General features: G+C 42.4%; 1 protein-coding gene across 2 annotated transcripts in view; it reads left to right on the top strand.

Moving 5' to 3' along the window:
* GNAS (GNAS complex locus) overlaps positions 1-23,159 on the top strand; it is a 2,418,861-nt gene that overhangs the window by 1,251,284 nt on the left and 1,144,418 nt on the right. For both annotated transcript variants that reach the window (XM_044089970.1, XM_044089971.1), the window contains exons 3-4: positions 18,215-18,269; positions 18,362-18,481. In XM_044089970.1, coding sequence (XP_043945905.1) covers positions 18,215-18,269; positions 18,362-18,481 — 175 coding nt within the window. The remainder of the gene's footprint in view (positions 1-18,214; positions 18,270-18,361; positions 18,482-23,159) is intronic.

Below are 23,159 nucleotides of genomic sequence, written 5' to 3'. Positions count from 1 at the left end.
TCCATGGATGTCGAATGCTGTAAATGTTTTTTGTAATCTAATTGTCATTGTCTTGGTATAGGGGATTTGCAGCTATAACTTCAGTGTGTTGCAGATGCATTTAGAAGGAAGTTGGAAATGGTGTCACACTTTGCTGCAAAATCGTACTTTAGTCTTATTGACAAGTGAAATGCACTTTACTGCAACTATTTTTATATAGTTTTTCACTGTGAAACTGTAAAGAAAATGGTATTGCCTGCCATTGAGCGATAGTCATTTTTAAAATGGATATGAAATCACAATTTCTAAGGGACAATTGTCATTTAATAGTTGCTGTTTGAGGTAATTAATATGAAAACTGTTTTGCTTTCAAGCAAAGTTAAATGGAAAGTTAAGAATAGGAATGTAGTTATTTGAGAAGGTGATGTATCTTACATAGACAACTAGTAATGTTCTTTGTATAGTTATTTCAGTAACAGCTCTTAAGACTTTTGCTACAATACCCAATAGCCTGCTCAACTTCTAGAGCTTGGCACATTTCCCCTCCAGGTAAGGCATATGCCCTTCTCATCAAGATACTTTGTAATAGCATTGTCAGTCCTTCAGAGTTTGCAGATCAGTACTCCTTTGGGGGAACAAGTCTTGTCTATTTTTTGTCTTGTTGCATGCATGATACAAAAGCTTTTGGGCTTCAGGGCTATATGTTATACTGAGAAAGCAGCCCCCCTCCCCCGCAAAAAAGTTTCCTAGTGTCTCTTTTTCTCTCGGGGCTTGCAGACAAAGTTGCAAGTTCTCTTTTGTGCAGTATGCAACCAAAAGATGTCCAGTGGTGACATGCTATTACTGCCAGGTTACATGCCACAGCCTTGGCCAGATTCACCCCTGACATCCCACTGAAAAAAGGAAAAACTTGGCGGTGTATATTAGAGATGGATTACAAAGATGCCTATGATTTTGTCTGAATCATTTGGCCCTCCTAGCTTGAGTATCTGGTGCACAGTGGCACTTTTGCAGTCCTAACTCTGGTGTCTTCTTTTACTGAGCCCTCCAGTATCACTCCTTTGGAAAATGCGGCATACTCTGATGATAGCATGCCCTCCTGAGCCAAATAGGTCCAGCGATCAGTCGGTCTGGTGCCCTTCTCACAGGACATGGACTCAAACTCCTGCATTATTGTATCCAAGGATGAGGGTGGTATTCATTAATTTTGTCTAAAAGAATGTCAGTGGTACAGTTATCAAAGTCTCAGACATGTTGAAAGGCCTGTAAGGAAGTTTGTACCCCAAACCTTACGGTGAAGCAGTCCAGGCAAGCAATGTACATCCACCAGTTTGTCACAGCATGACCCCATCCCCCTGTCAGGATCTTATGTTGCCCCTAATGCTTTTAGAAGTGTTTAAATACCTTTCTGTTTCATTACTGTAGTTTCTGCAAATTCTGGTATTTAATTTTCCTCCCTCTCCCTGTATGTTGGATACTAATTGCTGGCTGTAGCTGTTTCAATGATTAAAGTTTATAGCTGGTTTGTAATATTCATTTTTCTTAATGATCCTGCAACTTTCTTATGAGTAAACACCCGTGTCAAGAAATCGGAGTCCAAAGAATTAGAGATTGTCCTCTGACACCTCACTGGCCGATAAACTGGTTTATGTTGAGCAAATATATTCTCCCCTTTAGGAGTCTGACGTTGAAGAGACACTAGCTTCTGCTCCCTCACCAGAGGTTGTCCAATTTGTGGTTACCTTTCAAAGAGTGAGGATCTTTCAGATAGGAGGCTAAGGAATTCTCTACAGTATGTATAAGATGCAGCGAGGTTCTGGGCCTTTGTAAGCTCTTAGCCATTGCTGTTGTCATTGGAGTCTTGGAGAATTCCTTTGCAAATGCATCCTTGGAACTGGATTTCTAATTCCTTACTCTCAACCACCCTATTTTTACAAGGTTGGTGATTCCTTCAAGTGCTTTTATGGATCAGTTGTGGTGTCAACTACTCCAGCAAGGAAGCAGCTGAGGTTTCAACCAAGAATGCACTTCTCAGTTTTTATCAACCAGAGGAGAAGTTGTAGATAGCAATTAAGAGAGTTGAAGGATTTTATCTGGGAAGGGAGGACAGCAAGGGTCAAATGGGATAAGAGGATTCTACCAGCAGAACAAGGTGGACTAGGATTGCTTAATTTGAAGGGTTATTTTAGAGCAACACAGTTAAGGCTCTTGTACACAGCACAAGCAGAAAACTGTAATTCAAAGTGGAAAGGGATGATGCTGACATAGGGAGGAAAATAAAGAAATAAGGGGAGATTGGGATTTTGGATGCAGACTCTTAAAGAAAGCAACCCAAATCATACAGAATATTATATTCGTAAAATAGCAGGGAGTATTTTAAGAACCAAATCAGCACGAGAATGGAGGAGAGAGATTTTGTCAATAGGGTTGACTGTGATCAGGGGTACATATAATAGGCAAGAGGGGGCTGGAATTTGAGAAAACTGGCAAAGGAACCAAGGTATTGGGAGCAAATAACTAGAAAGGGAAAGGTAATAGAATAGGAAGAGGCTAAGAATTTATTTGGACTGTAGGTTAGAGATCGCTTTCCCTATCAAGGATTGATATCAGAGCTGCTGTTAAAAAGGGATAATTAGTAAAGTATATAAAATATTGCATGATAATTATAAGAATCAATTAGAGGAGTTTAGAAAGGATTGGGAAGAGAGCTTGGTTAAGTAATTCACAAAGAGACAATGAGGGGGGGGGGGGGATATATGTACAGCTCCCAAATATAGATTTAGGATCTTTGCCTGGAAGTGTTTACACAGGTATTTTTATACTCCAAGTAGACTCCAAATAATTTTTCCTCAGGTGGATAGCAAAAGATAGCAAATGTTGGAGGCGTGACAGGCAAGAAAAAGGTAGCTGGGAACATATTTTTTGGAAGTGTGATGAGCTGGCAGACTGCTGGGATTCCCTGCAGACTGCTCTGAGATGCTGAGTGAGCAGATTGGAGTGACTGGGGAGATGATTTTTTTGATTTATGCTACAGAATCAGGATTGCCTAGACATAGTAAAGCCTTGCTGAGTCTAATTGTGATGGGTGCCAAAAAAGCAATTACTAGAAAATTAAAATCAAAGCCTAGACCAACTTTACTAGAAGTAGCGAGTTTAGTGACAGGTAAAACAACTGGAATTGGGGTCTTTAGAAAAGGGAAGGAGCAAACTACATAGGAAAAAATGTGATTTGTGGAAACAATATATGCAGAGCAGGAACAAGGTTTAAGGGATAGGATTTGAATGAGCTATATGTTTAACTGACGATGACTGGATGGTTTATAAGTGATGTATAATGTTTACAACTACAGTTGTTTCAGTGGTGCTTGATGTAAACTGTTAGCAACTAAAGTGATAACATTTTGTATGTTTTTCGTTTATATAAATGTAACATTGCCTTTGTCATGTGTCAATTTAATAGAGATGTTTGAAAAAAAAAGGATGCACTTCTCAGTGATAGTGTCAGTTGACTGAACTGGGAAATAAGTCTACATGTACACAGTTTTGGCCTTCATTGCCCTTAATTACCAAACTCACATGGTGTAGTACCAGGCAACTCTCCTGTTCCAGTTTATGAAGGCTGTATGGTTTTAAAGTGATAGACCTATGTAACCTCTAGTCACTTGGTACTTCAATAAATGTGGCTGTGGTTCACAATTTGCATCATGCATTGCAGTAGCTATGTGGTCTGTCTTAAGCAGTCATGCCTAGACGAGGGCACAGTCCCTAGCAGACTATGTTAAAGCAGAGCGCCTTCATGCCCCATTGGAGGAGGAGCTTCTCTCTGGATCTCCTGCAGAAAGTGTCTAAAAGACTGGAGGAAAAGAAAAAGTGCAGTCTGTAAATGGTTGTTTCACTTCTGTGGACCAAAGTACATCAGAAACTCCTTGCCAGTGGCAAGGGAAATGAAAGCAGTTGATGGGGTAACAAAGGCTTCTGCACGAAATGGCAAACAGACTAAAAGAAGAAGCCCGGAGCCCTTGGACCCAAGCCCCAGAGAGGGAAAAGCTGTGCTTTTTTCTTGCTAATTTCTCTCCAGACACACTTGTTGCTTCCCCAAACCCTTACCACAAAAGTAGTGGTCATTTAGGCCTGTCAGTTGGATAGTTGGAAGGTATCACCTAAGGTACATAGCTGTGAAGATTTTAAGGCAGGGATACAGAGTACATTTCTTAAGAAGACCAGAGTTTTAGGTGTCCTAATCAGTAGAACCCAAATACTTGGTTCAATCACTGCTGTAAGACTTAAGTCAGAGTGTATGAAGAACATAAGCAGGAGCAGGTTTCTACTTCAGACTGTAGTCTCAAGAAAAGAAGGCATATGGAAGACCCACTGTGGAATTTTCAAGGTTAAACAAATTTCTTAAGATATAAAAATTTAAAACATGCTAACTTGGCAGGACCTTCTACCTATCCTCTCTCTACAAGTGTACATCATTACTCCAAACCTAAGAATCCCTATCTATATATGCACATCTAGCCGTAGTGGACAGTTTCTCAGATTTGAAGCAGGAGGCTGTTTCTATTAATAGTTTACTAAGTTGCCCTTTGATTTATCTGCTGCACTCCGTGTTTGCACTGAGTGCTCATCTCCAATGTCCTTCAAGGATGCATCTGCAGTCCTTACATATGGGTTGTCCTGCCTCAGGCAGCCCTTCGGTCGGCCGGATTCCAAAGTCTGGGTCCGGCGTCGGCTGATGTCGCCCCTTTCCCCGACGTCAGAGTACCTGGGGTATAAAAGCGTCAGCTGACGCCATCTTCCTCAGTCTTTCTTGCCGCGCAGGTGCCCGAAGCAGAAGCAGTTCGCAAGTGCCGGTCGGCCAGCTCCTGTGATTTCAGCTACCGAAGACTTCAAAAAGCTAAGTACCCCATTGGGGACTCTCTCTTGCCTCAGCCGATGTCGGATCAAACGGTTAAAGTTAATTGTTTAACTTGTGGGAAACAAATACCTCATAAGGATTTCCACTCTTACTGCCTCCCCTGCCCTAGGCCCAGACCACGACGTCTCGGCCTGTGCAGCCTGTGCTTCCTTCAATCGACGCACTCTTAGGCATTGGGCGGAGTTTGCAGAGGAATTTTTTTGGGGATAGTTACTGTTACAATATGCCGTCGGAGCTTCCGACTACTCAGTTACCCAAAAAACGGAAGGACAAGGACCGACACACGCGGACCGTGGTTTCGGCCGAAACCACGCCTAGGCCTACCGCGAGTGTCTCTGTCTCTGCTGAAACCGAATCCTTGGTGCTTCCGACCGTCGAAACCGCACAACCGACAACTTCGGTCCCGGAGGCCACCTCTGAGTCGGTCATAGAATTCCCCTCTGAAACCGGTGCTCTGGAAACATCAGACACCATTTCTCTAGATAAAACTACTCCAGCATGTGGGGCAGCCAGGCCTCCTGCATCCATGTCCATAAAGGCATTTACACGTGCTAAAGCTGCTCAACAGCCAAAATCTCTCCCTCCCAAGGCTATTCCTCAGGGATCCACTACCGGTTCATAGATTTTAAGTTTAGCTGAGGACCTTATTTCCTTAATTAGGGGCTCTCAACCTCCTCTAGACAAAAGGCCCAGGGTTGAGCACACGGATCCCCAGTCTTCTGATGAGGCCTCAGATGACTCTGCCCTATCAGACTACCAGGAGGAGGCCTTTACGGCCTACGAGGATTCTGATGCAGAGGAATCTATTCCCTCTGCCTCCCCTCCTGAAGAGTTGTCCTTTGGGGAGACCCTTCACTCCATGAGAGAGCATTTCAAATGGCAGGGCCAGGATTTCTCTGATTCCAGGAAGAGATTAAGGACTTTTTTGCATTTACCTCAGCATAGACCTTTGGCTATTCCTCCTGTTTTAAATGTCATTGATGTGTACTCTGAGTCTAGCATTTCCCCTGACTCCCTTCCTCCGGCTCCTGTCAAACCCGACAGGTACTACAGGGTCCCGGACTCGCATCATTTCCTTTACAAGGGCCACTCTGCTGACCCAGAAACTATTTCCCAGGGCCCTAAAGGGGTTGCAACCACCACTAATAAAAATCCACTTCCTTCTGAAAGGGAGTCCAGGGCTTTAGAGAGATGGGGTAAAAAAGTGTATACTTCTTCCACTCTTTCTATGAGGGCATTAAATTGTCAATTCCATATGATACAGTACCAAGAGTATTTGTTAGATGAATTGCATAAAAAGCTATCTTCGCCTGAACCCCTAGATCGCAAGGCACTTAAGGATCTGGTTCATAACTCCCAGCAGGTTAGCAACCATTTCTTGCAGTGTGGTTATGATGCATTGGAAGCTTCATGTAAGTCAGCAATGACAGGTGCAGTCATACGTAGGCATGCTTGGCTGAAGGAACAAACTCTGCCAGATCATGTTAAAGCAAAGCTTCTGGATGCACCACTGGAAAAGCAAAAGTTATTTGGCTCCACGGCTCAGGAGGTCTTAAAGAAATTTGAGGAAAAGGCTAAATCTGTACAAACAGTCAAAGATTTTCTCCAGGTCCAACCACCAAGATTCAGCAGAAATTGGCCTTCTAAGAATTGGTCCTTTCCAGACAGACAGATTTCAGAGAGGCAAAAACAGGCGTGCCAGAGGTAGAGGGCAAGCTAGAGGCTCCTACAGAGGACATCAATGGCAGCCTCCTAACCAGAGAGGTAGTGCAGGACCTACAACTGCTGCACAAGGACAAACTCAATGACTTGACTTTGACCCCGCCAACCAGGGCTCAATTGGAAGCACCTTTGGGTGGAAAGCTATCTTTATTCTCAAAAAATTGGCACAGTATTACAAGGGACAAATGGACACTGCAAATAATAGACAAAGGATACAGATTCCATTTTCATACATTACCAAAAAGACAAGGCATGCCAAACCTGCCACCGAATCAAAGGGCAGAGGCCTTCAAGCAAATTTCCAACCTACTGCAAATGAAAGCTATAGAAAAGGTTCCTCTCACAGAACAAGGCCAAGGATTTTATTCCAGACTATTCCTTGTCCCAAGAAAAGAAAAGCAATGGAGGCCTATTCTGGACTTGTCTGCACTGAATACTTATCTCATTGTGCCAAAATTCAAAATGCTGACCCTACAGCAACTCCTTCCCATGCTGGGCAAGGGGTCCTGGCTGGTAACTCTAAACCTCAAGGAGGCATACGTGCATGTCCCTATCAGACAAAGTTGCAGAAGACACCTCAGATTTCTTGCAGGTTCAGAGCATTATCAATTCTCAGCATTGCCCTTTGGCTTATGTACTGCGCCCAGAGTATTCACGAAATGCCTGGCATCAGTAATTGCACACTGCAGACATCAGGGGATTCAAATATACCCATACCTGGACGACTGCCTCATACAAGCGGACAGCCAACAAACATTGGTAAAACACTTGAATTATGCCATCCACCTACTTCAGGCCTTGGGATACACAGTCAACATTCAGAAATCAAGACTTGTTCCATCCCAAAGAATAATTTTTCTGGGTGCAAAACTAGATACAACCACCCAAATGGCTTTTCTCACAGAAGAAAAACAAGAGCAACTACCGGATTATTTCAGAAATCTGACAAAACAAACCCAGCTGACTGCAAGGAAAATCCTGCAGGCCCTGGGTTTCATGGCATCTTGCATTCTTCTGATTCCACAAGCAAGGCTGCATATGAGGAAACTACAATGGTGCCTAAGGAGTCTATGGTCTCAACACAGTCACAGCCTAGAAGCTTTGATCCCCCTCATTCCATGCCTTCAAAAGGAATTTCTGTGGTGGGCTCAAGCAAGCCAGTCAAACATGGGTCTGCCTTTCAGCAAACCAAATATCAGCCAAACCATTACAACGGACGCCTCAGACCATGGATGGGGAGCGCACATGGATGGCAGATGCATTCAAGGGCAATGGTCACAAAAAGAATTGCGCCTGCACATAAACCAAAAAGAAATGCTGGCAGTGATGCATTCAATCGAGGCCTTCGAACACTTCCTGCATCAAGGCCATCTGCTAATAAAGACAGACAATACCACAGTTATGTGGTACATAAGCAAGCAAGGAGGTACCCATTCTTACCCTCTTTGCAGGCTGGCAATGAATCTTTGGGAACTTTTCCTAAAACTCAATATAGAGCTGCAATCCCAGTTTGTACCAGGAAAAGACAATGTACTGGCGGACAGCCTAAGCAGAAATATCATGGATCCACACGAAAGGATGCTGCACCCAGACACCTTCCTTCAGATAACACAATCATGGGGAAGGCCGGGCATAGATCTTTTTGCCTCCCACCACAACCATCAACTGAAGAAATTCTGCACAAGGACATACCACCCACAAGCATGGAAAGTGGACGCCCTCTCTTTCAGCTGGAATACTCTAACAGTATATGCATTCCCACCTCTTCCATTAATGACCAAGGTCTTACTGAAGATCAGGACAGAACAGCCAAAAGTGATTCTGATAGCTCCGGACTGGCCAAGACAACACTGGGTACCCACTGTTAAGGAGCATGTCATGCTCAAAACCGTGGCCTCTACCACAATGGCCACTTCTTCTGACACAACACAATTACAAAACTCTACACTCCAGCCTAAAAACCTTGCAGCGGACAGCCTGGAAAATACCTTGACTCCTCGCCAGGATAAGCTATCCAAGAGAGTAAAGGATATCATCATGGAAGCTCGGCGGCCTTCCACAAGAAAGGCATATTCAGCAAAATGGAAAAGATTTCGCACTTGGAACACCACAAAGGGCCAAGATCCGACAGTGATGAGCATTCCACATATCCTGGAATACTTGGCAGAAATGCTCTATAATGGCCTTTCTTACTCTTCCATAAAAATTCATGCTTCAGCAATTTCAGCAGAGTACAACACTGATCCACCTGTATTTTCTCATCCTCTGCTAAGGCAGTTTCTAAGAGGGATTAACAACATCAACCCTCCAAGGAAACCACCAGTGCCTATATGGGACCTTAACTTCATGTTGGAAAAATTAACTCTACCTCCCTTTGAACCAGTAGCATCTTCAGAACTACAGTTCCTGTCTTGGAAGACTGCCTTCCTTCTGGCCGTAACCTCAGCAAGAAGAGTATCCGAGTTGCAGGCCCTCATGGCAGTGCAACCATTTCTTATTTTTCATCAGGACAGAGTCTCATTGAGAACCAATCCTTCATTCATGCCAAAGGTGGTATCCAGGGTCTCACTGAACCAAGCTATTCACCTGCCTACCTTCTTTCCAAATCCACAAAACAAAGGAGAGAAACTTCTGCATACCCTGGACATTCACAGAAGTTGCGCTACTACTTGGACAGAACTAAGACTTACAGAAAAACTGACCAGCTCTTTGTAGCATATGCTGCTGGTGTACAAGGAAAAGCAATTTCCAAACAGACAATTTCAAAATGGATAGGGAATTGCATTCAATTCTGTTACTCTTTTCATGGCAAAACTGTGCCAGCTAACATTAGACCTCATTCCACCAGAGCCACAGCCACCTCCACAGCCTTCTTAAGAGGGGTGGCTACAAAGGACATTTTAGAAGCTGCTACATGGAGCTCCGTGCATACATTTTCCAAGCATTACAACTTACCTTTATATTCCAGATCCAGAGCAGGCTTTGCTACTGCAGTCCTGCAGGGCATTTTAGCTACACCATCCTTTTCTTGGGTCCTACCACCCCCAGCTTGGCTATGGTATTCTACCCATATGTAAGGACTGCAGATGCATCCTTGAAGGACATAGTACAGTTTTGTACCTACCATAAATGTAGATGTCTGATAGGTATGCATCTGCAGTCAGGTTTTCCCTCCCTCCTACCCCTCTGTGGTACTCCTTGGGTACTTATCCCTCATTCTAGCTAGCTGGGGTTATCTATTATGGTGCATTTGTTTTATATTGCTCTGCATGTTTGGATTTTTTGCATCTCTCCAAATTTAGCCTTCCTTAGAGGGCACTTGGCATCTGGGGCAAGAAAAACTGAGGAAGATGGCGTCGGCTGCCGCTTTTATACCCCAGGCGCTCTGACGTCGTGGAAAGGGGCGACATCAGCCGACGCCGGACCCAGACTTTGGAATCCGGCTGACCGAAGGGCTGCCTGAGGCAGGACAACCCATATGTAAGGACTGCAGATGCATACCTATCGGACATCTACATTTATGGTAGGTACAAAACTGTACTGTAATTGGCCTACTGCAGAACCAAGTGCATTCACTTGTACCTTTATCTTGATGACTTGTCTCATTCAGGCAGCAATCTTAGAGAAGATTTCAGAAAGCTTTACAGGTCTCTGTCTCAAAACTTTGGATGTTCATCGTGTTACACTGCTGCAGTCATTACACTTGGGTTATCCTGCCGTCGGGCGGTTCCCCAGTCGGCCTGATTTCCAAAGTCTTGGTCCGGCATCGGTTGCTGTCGCCTCCTCCCTGACGTCAGTGCGACATGGGTATATAAGATGCAGCCGACGCCATTTTCTTCAGTCTTTCTTGCCGCGCAGTGCCCGAAGCAAAAGCAGTTCGTAAGTGCTGGTCAGCCGTCTCCTGAGATTTTCATTCCGACTGCAGAACCGAAGTCTTCTACAAAGCTAAGTACCCTGTTGGGGAAACTTTTTCTTGCCTCCGACCGATGTCAGTAAAAGTTAATAACTGTATTTCTTGTGGGAAGCAAATACCTCATAAGGATTTCCATTCTTATTGTATCCTATGCCTAGGCCCAGACCACGACGTCACTGGTTGTCGGTTTTGTGCTAGGTTTAATAAACACACTATTAAACGTTGGCTTGATTTTGCCCAACATTATTTTGGTAGAAAATTCAATTATACCATATAACGACCTAATCACTCTGATCAGGGGGTCCCATCCCCCTCCTGATAAAAGGCCTAGACAGGATGCAGACTATGACTCATCCAATCAGGTGTCCATCTCTTCAGATTCATCCTCAGACCTAGAATATTCTTTACCTCCCCTTATGAGGATTCTGATGCTGAGGAGTCAGTTCCATCAGCCTCTCTGCCTGAGGACTACTCTTTTGGGGAAACCTTACATACCATGAGGGAGCATTTCCATTGGGAAGGCCAAGATTACTCCGAATCCAAGAAAAGGTCAGAGAATTCCTTTTATTAACTCAACACAGACCCCTTGCTGTTCTGCCAGTGTTAGATATTGTGGATGATGTGTATACTGAATCTAGCTTAAATCCTGATTCCTTACCTCCAGCCCCAGTTAAACCTGACAGATACTACAGAGTCCCTGACTCTCACAAATTTCTGTATAAAAGCCCTGTTGCTGACCCTGAAACTATTTCTCAGGGACCCAAAGGGGTTAAGGCCTCATCAGCCAAAAATCCAGTTCCCTCTGACAGAGATTCCAGCGCATTAGACAGATGGGGAAAGAAAGTATATACATCTGCAACTTTAGCAATGAGAGCCTTAAATTGCCAGTTTCACATGCTAAAATATCAGCAATTTTTGCTGTCTCAGTTGAAACAAAAAATGCTTCCAGATTCAGATCCTCCTAATTTTAAAGATATACAGGATTTATTGCATGCAGCTGAAGTGGGAAAACATACTTTGCAATGTGGTTTTGATTCTTTAGAGGCCTCCTGTAGAGCAGCAGTTACAGGCTCTGTCATTAGAAGACATGCTTGGTTAAAAGAACATATGTTACCAGATCACGTTAAAGCAAAATTATTGGATGTACCTTTGCAGCAGGATGCGTTATTTGGAGTTAAGGCAGAAGAGGTATTAAGGAAAATGGAGGATAAGGCAAAATCTATGCAAACGGTGAAGGATTTCTTACAAGTTCAGCGTCCTAGATTTAGCAGAAATGGGCCAACTAAGAATTGGTCCTTTCCAGTTACAGACAGACCTTAAAAGGGCAGATACAGACATCCAAGAGGTAGAGGTCAACCACAAGGTCTTTACAGGCCTCGACAGTGGGTTGCATCAGGCCAGAAAGAAGGGAAGACAGGCCCCAACCATATAAAAAGCAGCTCCAATGACTTCCCACTTCAGCTGCCAAACAACTCTCTCTTGGCAGCCCCCTTGGGAGGAAAACTGGCACTTTTCTATCACAGCTGGCATATGATCACCAAAGACAAATGGGTTCTCAACATTGTATCTCAAGGTTACAGGTTCCACTTTCACACTCTGCCAAGGTTAAAAGGAATGCAAAATCTTCCACCAAATCAGTGGGCAGAGGCTCAAAAACAAATTGCAGCACTCATGGATATGACAGCTATTCAGAAGGTACCACCACAGGAGCAAGGACAAGGATTTTACTCAAGACTCTTTCTGGTTCCCAGAAAGGACAAAGCCTGGAGGCCCATTCTGGATCTTTCTTCTCTAAACACTTACCTGGATGTTCAGAAATTCAAAATGTTGACACTACAGCAGCTTCTTCCCATGCTGGTCAAGAAAGCTTGGCTCGTGACCTTGGACTGCAAGGAGGCATACCTGCATGTCCCTATCAGACAAAACTGCAGAAGATACCTCAGATTCATAGCTGGTTCAATGCACTATCAATTCTCTGCACTGCTCTTTGGCTTATCTACTGCGCCCAAGGTCTTCACAAAGTGCCTGGAATCAGTAATTGCATTTTGCAGACGGAAAGGAATTCAAATTTATCCATACCTGGACGACTGCCTGATTCAAGCAGAGAGCAAGGACATTCTTCTAAAGCATCTGGCGTTTGTAAAAAAGTTGCCTGGGGTACACAGTAAACGAAAAGAAATCAAAACTAGTGCCCTCACAAGAGATAATATTCCTGGGTGCCAGCTTGAACACAATGTTCCAGATGGCCCATCTCAGGCAAGATCAGCAAGTACAACTGACAATACTTTCAGCTGATGGCAACAAAGACCCAACTTCCTGCAAGAAAAATTCTGCAGGCCTTGGGTTACATGGCATCTTGCATACTACTAATTCCATATGCCAGACTGCATATGAGGAAACTACAATGGTACCTAAAGGATGTATGGTCTCAACACTGTCGAAGTTTGGGAACAGTTATACCACTAATTCCTTGCCTTCAACAGGAGTTTTAATGGTGGGCTCAAGCTTGTCACCTCAACAAAGGACAGCCTTTTACTCAACCCACAGCCAGGCAAACACTGACAAACAGATGCATCGGATTACGCCTGGGGAGCACACATGGCAGGCAAATGTATTCAGGGCAAGTGGCCCGCAGAACAAAGGCATCTTCACATCAAGCAAAAAGTGATGCTAGCCTAGCTGTACAAAGTGCCCTTATAGCTTTCAAGGACCTGCTGCATCCAGGACAACTACTATTAAAAAGAGAACACCACAGTTGTGGTACATAAACAAGCAAGGGGGCACTCACTCCTACCCCCTCTGCAGACAAGCCATGACCTTGTGGAACACAGCTCTGAACTATCAAGGTCATCTGCAAGCACAATTCCTGCCAGGAGAGAAAAACACACTGGCAGACGACTTAAGCAGAAACATCATGGATCCCCTCGAATGGGTATTGAATCCGCAAGTATTCAAAATGATAAAACCGAAATGCTGGAGCCCGGACATAGATCTGTTTGCATCCCCAATGAACTGCCAGCTACAGAAATTCTGCACAAGGGGTTACCATCCACAAGCATGGAAAGTGGATGCCCTCTCATTCAGCTGGAAAAACCTACAAATATACGCTTTCCCACCACTACCTCTCCTGCCAAAGGTACTCATAAAAGCCAGGCAAGAAGAGCCAAAGATGATCCTGATTGCACCAGACTGGCCACACCAGCACTGGTACCCAATCTTAAAGAACTTAGCACAAGGACCACCCTGAATTTTGCCTCAAATCCCACATCTGCTGACTCAGCACAACAACCAGATACTACACAGCCAGCTAAAGACCTTAAACCTAGCTGCATGGAAGATTCCTTAGTCAAGCAAGCAATGCCTCTCTCCAAAGCTGTTATGGATGTCATTCTGGAGGCCAGAAGGCCTAGTACCAGGAAAGCCTATTCGGATAAATGGAAGAGATTCTGTGCCTGGAACCAAGCTCACAGCCTTGACCCTCTTGTCCCAAACATTCCTCAGATACAACAATATTTAACTGAGATGCTGGACAAAGGTCTCTCCTTCTCATCCATCAAGATCCACGCCTCTGCCATCTCTGCTCATTACAACACGGATCCACCAATTTTCTCTAATCCTTTGCTAAGACAATACCTCAGAGGGGCAAAAAACATAAGACCGCCCCGTAGAGCACCTACTCCAACTTGGGACCTCAACTTTGTTTTGGAAAAATTAACTTTATCTCTTTTTGAGCCAGCTAACACAGCAGAATTAAAATATATCTCTTGGAAAACTGCTCTGCTCTTGGCAATAACATCAGCACAAAGAGAGTCAGAATTGCAGGCACTAATGGCAGTGGAACCTTTCCTCATTTTCCACCAGGACAGGGTGTCTTTAAGAACTAACCCTACGTTTATGCCAAAGGTGGTATCCAGTGTGGCTCTAAACCAAACTATTCACTTGCCAACTTTTTATCCAAAACCACAGAATAAAGGGGAGAGACTACTGCATTCTTTGGACATTCACAGGCAGTTACACTTCTACTTGGACAAAACCAAAGCTTTCAGAAAATCTGAGCAATTATTGGTAGCATATGCTGCAGGAGCACAGGGAAAAGCCATTTCAAAACAGACCATTTGAAAATGGATAGGACATTGTATACGTTTCTGCTATATACACCATGGGAAACCTGTACCTAGCAGCATTAGATCTCGCTCTACCAGGGCAACAGCCACTTCAACTGCCTACCTCAGAGGAGTACCTACCAAGGATATTTTGGAAGCAGCAACTTGGAGTTTTGTACATACCTTCACCAAGCATTACCATCTGCCTCTATACTCTAAATCCAGAGCTGGCTTCGCCACTGCAGTGCTGCAGGGCCTTACAGCCACCCCTAATGCCTTATAAAACCACCCACCCTACCTCAGCTTTGGGATTTTACCCAAGTGTAATGACTGCAGCAGTGTAATGCGATGAACATAGTACAGTTTTGTACCTACCATAAATGTAGATCTTTGAGTGTATACACTGCTGCAGTCCAGGTTACCCTCCCTCCTTCCCCTGTTACTTGCTGGTATGTACCTATGTCTTCTACCCTTTACTACCTGTGGGGAGTATTTGCTGGTAGCTGAAAGTTGTTTGCTTTTCTTATTTATGTTTTATTAGCAATTTGAATTGCCTACCTATTTGGGGGCACCTGACATTTGGGGCAAGAAAAATTGAAGAAAATGGCGTCGGCTGCATCTTATATACCCCTGTCGCACTGACGTCCGGGAGGAGGCGACAGCACCCAACACCTGACCAAGAATTTGGGACTCAGACCGACTGGGTAACCGCCTAACGGCAGGATACCCCAAGTGTAATGACTGCAGCAGTGTATACACTCTGACATCTGCATTCATGGTAGGTACAAAACTGTACTACTCTGTGTGAACTTTACGAAATCTCATTTATTGCCCAGGAAATAAGTCCTGTTTCAAAGGGCATTACTGGTCATAACACCAGGGGCCCTTCCTCCACTCAGATAAAGTGCTTTTCTTGTTAAACTACTTAATTCAAGCCAGTAATACTGCAGAAAGTATTCCTGAGGGTGCTGGGCTTACATGGTCCTTCCATCCCAATGTTACCCCTAACAAGACTACATATAAGGAAGCTGTAATAGTACCCTGAGGAAGTGTCATTTAGGAGTTTCCTTTCTGGCTAGTCCTAGATGCTAACCACAGACATTATGGACAACTGTTTGGACCCACTCTCTGGGGTCTGAGTATCCAGGGGCTCTACGACAAAACCCAAAATAAATAAACCATTGTAAACACCATCAAGGTATTCAAACCTGTTTTGAAACTGAGAGTCCTGCACATACTTGCAGACAGCACAGCAATGTGCAGTTTAGCAGTGTGCATGCATGAGAGCTGTGCCATCAGTCAGGAATGACCATTGGCGTATATCCCATCTCAAAAGAAGTTCAGGCCATCTGTTGAGGACAAAATAGGTAAGCAAGAACATATTTATGGATATTGTTGACAGGCTGGAGTATGTCAGATACAAACATTTTTTCTTCAGAAAATTCTGAATCTGGGTACTAGTAGCAGGGACCTCGGCAGCAAATGCTTTCTCCTTAAGCTAGGAAGGCCTGCTAGCACTTCTTTTTTTTCCCCTCCAGTGCTCTTAATTGTTCCCCCTCCAATGCTCTTAATTGTTCAAGTGATAGGGTGAAGGTTTACAGATAAAAATTAGTCCAGACGACATTCATCCTCCTAATGCGTCTAGTAAGGACAGAGCCTGTAATACTGCCCCACTGTATGGATCACTTGATACAAATCCAAGTGGGTCATTTATACATTCCAGCATGAATGAGTTAAGGCTGTCGCAGCATGGCTGATCTTGCAGTCATCTTTCAGCATAGTTTTGAATGGGACATGCTTGTTCTAAAGAAGATCTTAGCCAAGTGGAAAAGTTTTTCCTTGGTGCCAAAAGAGAGTCAGGACTCGGGGACCCACAAAGCATCCATGGTCTTAATTCACACACCAGTCACCTTTCAGAAACACGGTTGTCTTATGCCTCAGTGAATGTATATGCTTAAGCCATTTTAGCTTGTCTATTTTGGGATCCCACTCCTTGTGCTTTGTTGCTTGTAAAACAGTTCAAGGGTGTTGACATAGCTTTAAAAAAGGTTTACTGCACTGTAGGACCTCAACTACTATCTGGTGAACTAAAGTTTGCCACCATCTGAACCAGGTGCCTCTGATGGCAGGTAACCTTGATAAAAGGATTACAGAATTGCAGGTCCTCACATACAAAGAACCATTTCTTATTTTTTCACAAATGCAGGGTCCTGCTTTTAATTAAGCCTACTTTCATGACTATGGAGTTGAAACAAATCTGCCTAAATCAGGTTATCTGCCTTCTTGTCTTTTTTTCTTTTTCTTTCTCTTTCCTCCAGTCCCCCCAGAGCAAGGGGAGGGGAAGGATTTTACACTTCTTAGATGTGTATAGGCAGTTGAGATTTTATATGGATAGGACAAAAGAAATAAAACCTGAACAGCTCTTCATTTAATTTCCAAAGAACAAGGAAGATACTATATCCAAATAGCTTGCACAATGTATTTGCTTCTGTTAGTGATATAATGGCAGGCATGTGCCAGCCTGTATTGGAACCCATGCCACTAGGCCTACTTCTGCTGCCACTGTCTTCTTTATGGAGATAAACACCCAAACTCCATCTACCTAGTCACCTGGTCACACTTTACAGTCTGAGAATTGCATGTAGGGTAAGAGCATTGTTTCCCATTGCCATTTTGCAGGATTTTCTGTGACTGTTCCTCCTAAGAGCCAGACCTATCCATAATCTTTAGTAGTCTTCCAAATGACTGAGAACCTGGAGGCTAACTTAGAATCTGAAGACTAACTTAGAACCTGGAGGGGGAGTTTGGGGGCCTTCTGGTTGAGTTGCATTCCTGGGTGTCATGTCCCCCAGGACAGTCAGTGCTGTGGCTGCAAGACCGTACATGTTTATATTACTGGAGCAAGAAAGCATAAAGCGTGTTGTGGACTTGGAGGTAGAAGAGAAAGTGCTAAGATGTCAGTCAAACCATATTTCAGTCCTTCTGTAATAGAAGTCTCAACAGTTATTAATGCAAGAATGAACATACTTGAACATTTATAGTTATACAGTGAGGTCCTAACTGTATTGTTTAAGGTTAGTGTACTCAGAACTTGAGGAAAATGGCTAAATTGGCTATGTCACTTGTTTTCTGTAATAATAAAAGTTCTTTGAAGAGTTGCCAACATAATTGACACTGTAGTGAAGACATCTTTGAGTGATCACGCTTGCTCATTTCACAAGAGAACCACAGATTTATGGTTAGCATTTTGGCTTTATAAGCAACGTAAAGCAAAACAAATCAAGTAAGAGTAGTGTTGGTATGGGGAGACAAATTAAAATGCCCCAGGTAATGAGTAGTGCTGGTAGGAGCATGTGAGTTCAAACTCCAAAGCAATATTAAAGGTAGGGTTAAGAATAGTAGTTTACTTGTTGCTGTCTGTATGCTATTGAAATTACCAACTTTTGTCCAGAGAATAACTTAAACTTGAAGCAGAAGGGGCTTCTTAGATGTCTGTGCATTGTTTTGTTTTACTTAATTCCTCCATGAATAGCTGTTTGCAAAAGTGTAAAACTTATCTTTTTTTTCTTTTAATCAAAGGGAGAAGAAGCAGAAAATTCAGGATATTAAAAATAATATTAAAGAAGCTATAGATGTAAGTATGGATTTTATAATAAGAAAAAAAAACATTGACTGCACTAGAAAGTTTTAATTTACTCTGAAACTCTTTTTAAATTTTGTTTGCAGACAATAGTAACAGCAATGAATACTTTGGTACCGCCTGTTCCTTTAGCAAATCCAGAAAACCAATTCAGAGTCAACTATATTTTAAACTTCGCTAATCAGAAAGATTTTGAGTTTTCACAAGTAAGTATAACATGTTTGACCAATAAGAATTTGTGCTGCACTGCAATTGTAATTGCCAGTCTTGGCAATTGTAATTGCCAGTCTTGGCAATTGTAATTGTAGTCTTAGTTTCTAGAGGCATTTCTAAATGTTTATACCTTGTTTTAAAGAGCATGTTAGACTGATGAATGTTGTAATAGTATACAAGGCTTGATAAATATTGTTAATGTCATGCATGGGGTTAGAATCAAAAGGTAGGAAGGACAGTGTGTATTTGTCAGGTTTGCTGTGGGTTCTTGTATACGTCTTCTGACTCTTAACCAGTTAAAATGAGTGGCTGTGTACTGATATAACCCTTTCCACACACCAGTCAGGCTAGGATGGGTAGATTTCACTTAATTCTAGGAGTACTGTATTTTTGGAGTCGGGAGACTAGATTTAATTGTAGATGACTTAGCAGTGTTATCTCTTTCAAAACCGATAAAAGGCTTTTGTGTAGCCTTAAGTGTTAAAGGCGAAGAGGGCTTCTACTGTTGTCACATTATTTTATTTTAATTATCTTAAGCGTGATTAAAGGGGAGAGGTCCCATAGCAGATTGTTTTGAATTCAACTCTAAAAGGACTGTGACAAAATACAGAATTTATTTTGCTTATTAAAATGATTTCCTAAGCATTTTACATATGAAGTACTAGTCTAATTTTTAGAAAGGTAGTAAACCTGTTTATACACACACACACACACACACACACACACACACACACACACACACACACACACACACACACACACACACACATTAGATTGCCCTTAATACCTCTTTCACTGCTAAGGCTTTAGTGACTGCTTTCTATTTATGTGGTGGTTTTGCAAAACAAAAATAAGATAAAGTTTTAATACTAGGATTATTTGTCTGAAAATGTTTGCATCAAACCCATGCCCCGTACCTGCAGAGGGCACAAAAGAGCATGTGTGTGGTAAGCAGTTCTGCTAAGAAATTTTCATTAATATTTTCTGTTTTGAGCATGCAATGCCTGCTGATCAGAAAGAAGTGTCACAATGTTAAGGGAGTACTTTATTACAGCTAAAAAAGAGTTTGTCTGAAGTTGTGAAAAAGGATGTCTGAGAAAGCAGTATCCTGTTCGAAGTACAATTTAAATTCAGTGCTTTGCCTGTTGCATGGTTAGTTCTCTGTCCATTCACTGCAGGAGATGTTCATGGTGATGCCAGTGCTGTTCACATGACCGTTATTTGCAGGGCTCATTATTCTCCAGCTACTTTGATTGCCCTTGCACTAATCTGACTTATTCTTTTGCCAGCATTTTCACTTCAATTTGTGCCTGGTAGAGAACTGTTTTGTCAGTCTTAATATAAACGAACATCAGTCTAATGTAATAATGGATAGTGAACTGACAGAAATGTGTTTCATACTAGTTTTGACCTGAACTAGCATTAGTCTCTTCTGTTAGGTACATAGAACCACAAACAGTAACACTCACTTGCCCCATTGATTGCTATAGCAACAAGCTTGAACTTGAATTGTCATGTCATTATGAAAGTCATAAAAATGGAGTGTCTCAACAATTCCAGTCTTGGATTAAGGTGAACGAGAACTTGCATCTGTTTTTTGTGAGCGAGTAAACCTACTAGGAGTAAGTGCCTGTCTTCTGGAGTGCTTTGGGGGCACTGTCTGAATGAAACTTGCTTGAGGCACAAAACGAACTGATATTGAAAGACTCAATCCCAGGACTATTGGATGAAGCTCATTAGTAGCTCCTTATCGTTAATCCTGTGTTCTACATGGCCATACAGCCATACCATTCCCATTACTACTTACAGACAGATGTACTTAACTATTCTGTAGACATTTTTTACTGGTCCTTTTTGGATTTTTTGTAGAGATTGCTTATGATTACGACCTTGTGGATGTTCTGTTTTCATACTTTATTCCAAAAGATGCCATTTTGGTAGAGGTAGCACGGGTCTGTATTAGATATTAGAACGCTTAAAAGTTCGAATCACTAAAGACCAAACTTAAGTGATTGAACGCTTAAATGTTCGAATATACATGAAAATAAATATAAATAAATAAAAATAAAGGGCAAGCCCCCTATACCCCCTGATACTTAAATATACCAACTCCAAGATCACACTACAGTGTAGGAAATGGGAAATTTTCCGTTTCCACACTGTAACACACTGAAGTGTGATCTCTGAGTTGGTATATTTAAGTAACGGGGGTGTGTGGGGGGTGCAGGTGGGCTGCCCCCCTGCATAAACCCTTTACCTTTTTTTTTTTTTTTTTTAAATATTCTTTTTATAGATATTCAGACTTTTAAGCGTTCGATCACTAAAGTTTGTTCTTTAGTGATTCGAACTTTTTTAAGCGTTCGAATATCTAATACAGACGCGGTAGCACGGTACATTTTGTACATGCCTGCACCTAATTCTTACATAGCATAGGTAAAGTTTACAGTAAAGTACTGGTCTGAACTCACTGCTTAGTAACTATAGTCCTAATTCTTACATAGCATAGGTAAAGTTTACAGTAAAGTACTGGTCTGAACTCACTGCTTAGTAACTATAGTGTGGAATTTTTTCTAATACTTCATGTCTGCACTACTCCTGGCTTTATGTGGGAATGGTGTTCGACCACAGTGATAGCGTCGGAGCTATTTGGACTTGGATTCATATTTCCCAGATTTGTTTTCTGTGTTTGAGTAAAGGCTAACACACAGGAGGAGTTTACAAAAGAAAGACCATAATTATGGTTGCAAGATTCCAGCAAATGCAAACTTAGGTATAGTCACCAAGGAGGGAAAGAGCAGGATGAGCATCGACTTTGTTGGAAATAGATGAAGGAAAGGTAATGCTAGTTAGAAGTTTGCAGATGTAACAGGAGACCTGTTATAAAGTGGGGTGTGCAATGCGTAGTTGTAATAGTTCTTTCAGTGTAAAGTGGAATTGGTGTTCCCTGGATAAGCTTGTGTTTAAGTGCTAGTATTTTAGTTTATTTTTTTGATCAGGGCAGAACACTCATCCATGTGGACCATTTTGAGGCTGAGCCAAGGGCACAAAGAACAGTGAGGAACAAACAATGCAACTGGTTAATGTGACTCTAATAAAAAATGTGCCTAACAAGTAGAATGTACAGACCGTATGAAAGCCATGAGGAACATAAATATTTTATGTAGATACCAAGTTATGAGGAGAAACTATTTGTGTGTTAATATGCATATATATATAAAAAGGGGTACAGGACGTTTTGACCCCTGCATTAACACATTACATGTCTAGATCTGTAACAGTTTGATGCTACAGTTATGCCCTAGTTAACACTCACCGAGAATAGCGAAAATGTATGACAGTCCGGATCAAAATGTTCGCGTTACTGGTCTTTAACCTGGTACAATCATAGAGAACTCGCTTTAGCAGTTTAGAAAAAATGGAACACTGTTTGGAGACTATAGCTAATGCACTCAGATACATATATGCACATGCGCACACAAATGCAACTGTGATGGGTTTAATACTTTTGATATAAATGCTCATAATTTGGCATCTGTTCGGTTGATGCAAACAGGTGGTAAAGATTGGCTATCCTCGGGTAGGCGATTATGCCCTTTCCTTGAGGATTGTGATATCAGGCATTAGTGTATATAATTAGGGGGTTGGGGGCACAGGATGACTTGTCCTCTACAGAAACACCTGCTTTTTATTTTGTACGTTAAATGGTTAGCCCTAGTAAAGTGCACAGTGGTCTGTCAGCATTTCGTTGATAATGTGTTGACTTTTCAGATGACTTTTCTTCTCATCAGTGTAGAATATTGCATCCATATATGTAATACCTTTTTATACGTGTCCATACATATACATGTGTGTGGGTCCTTGATGTGGTTGAATGACTTTTTAAACACCCCATGCAAAAAAATCACATTGATAAATATTATCTTGGGTGATTTTGACAGATGTTTCAGTTATTTGGAATTGATTTGAATGATGTGTTAGTGAAATAGTTAAATCATTTTGATTAAATTTTATTACGTGCAATGGCCATTCCATGTAGTTCCTCACTCCCCATTTCTCTCTCTCTATACACACACAAAGTATATATGCAATCCTGTTCACTCCATTTATTGTGAATAACGATACTAATTTTTTTTCTGCTATTTTGTGATTGATAGCTGCGTGAATGGGTGTGCCTTCTTTGAAGGTTGTGCGTCGGGCTGGCAACTTGGCACTGTAAAAATCCACTACCCATCATTAGCGGACTGAAGTTGCACTGTGGCGACCCCTAACCGGGAAAAGCCGAAAGACATTAGTACTCTTCATGAAGAGTCATAGGTGACTCTATAGTCAGGCACACTGATGTTCCACTCACTAGACTAAACAAGGAGAAAGTTACTGTCAGCTGCCTGGCAGGTGCCAGGATCCTCCACATAATGCATGCACTCAGGTCAAAAAATCACTCATTGCATGTTGGGTGAATGACTGCACCGGTACAGGACATGGGCCTCACTAAACACCCCGGTTCCCCCAAAAAGTACAAAAATTTCACCATTTTCCAGGGGGGAAGACCAGAGTTCCCCTGGCTACTGGGCATAGGGTCCGATTTGTTCCCGGAGGATGACCAACCCGATGCTTGCCCAAAGAAAGCCACGTCAAGGGGAAAAAAGTTTAAATTTCAACTTTTTGGGCCCT

This window comes from Protopterus annectens, chromosome 12.part0 (genome assembly GCF_019279795.1).
Source record: "Protopterus annectens isolate FY-2018-M chromosome 12.part0, PAN1.0, whole genome shotgun sequence".
NCBI lineage: Eukaryota > Metazoa > Chordata > Ceratodontiformes > Protopteridae > Protopterus > Protopterus annectens.
Note: the sequence above shows the minus strand (reverse complement) of the source record. Positions and strands in the feature narration are given on the sequence as shown.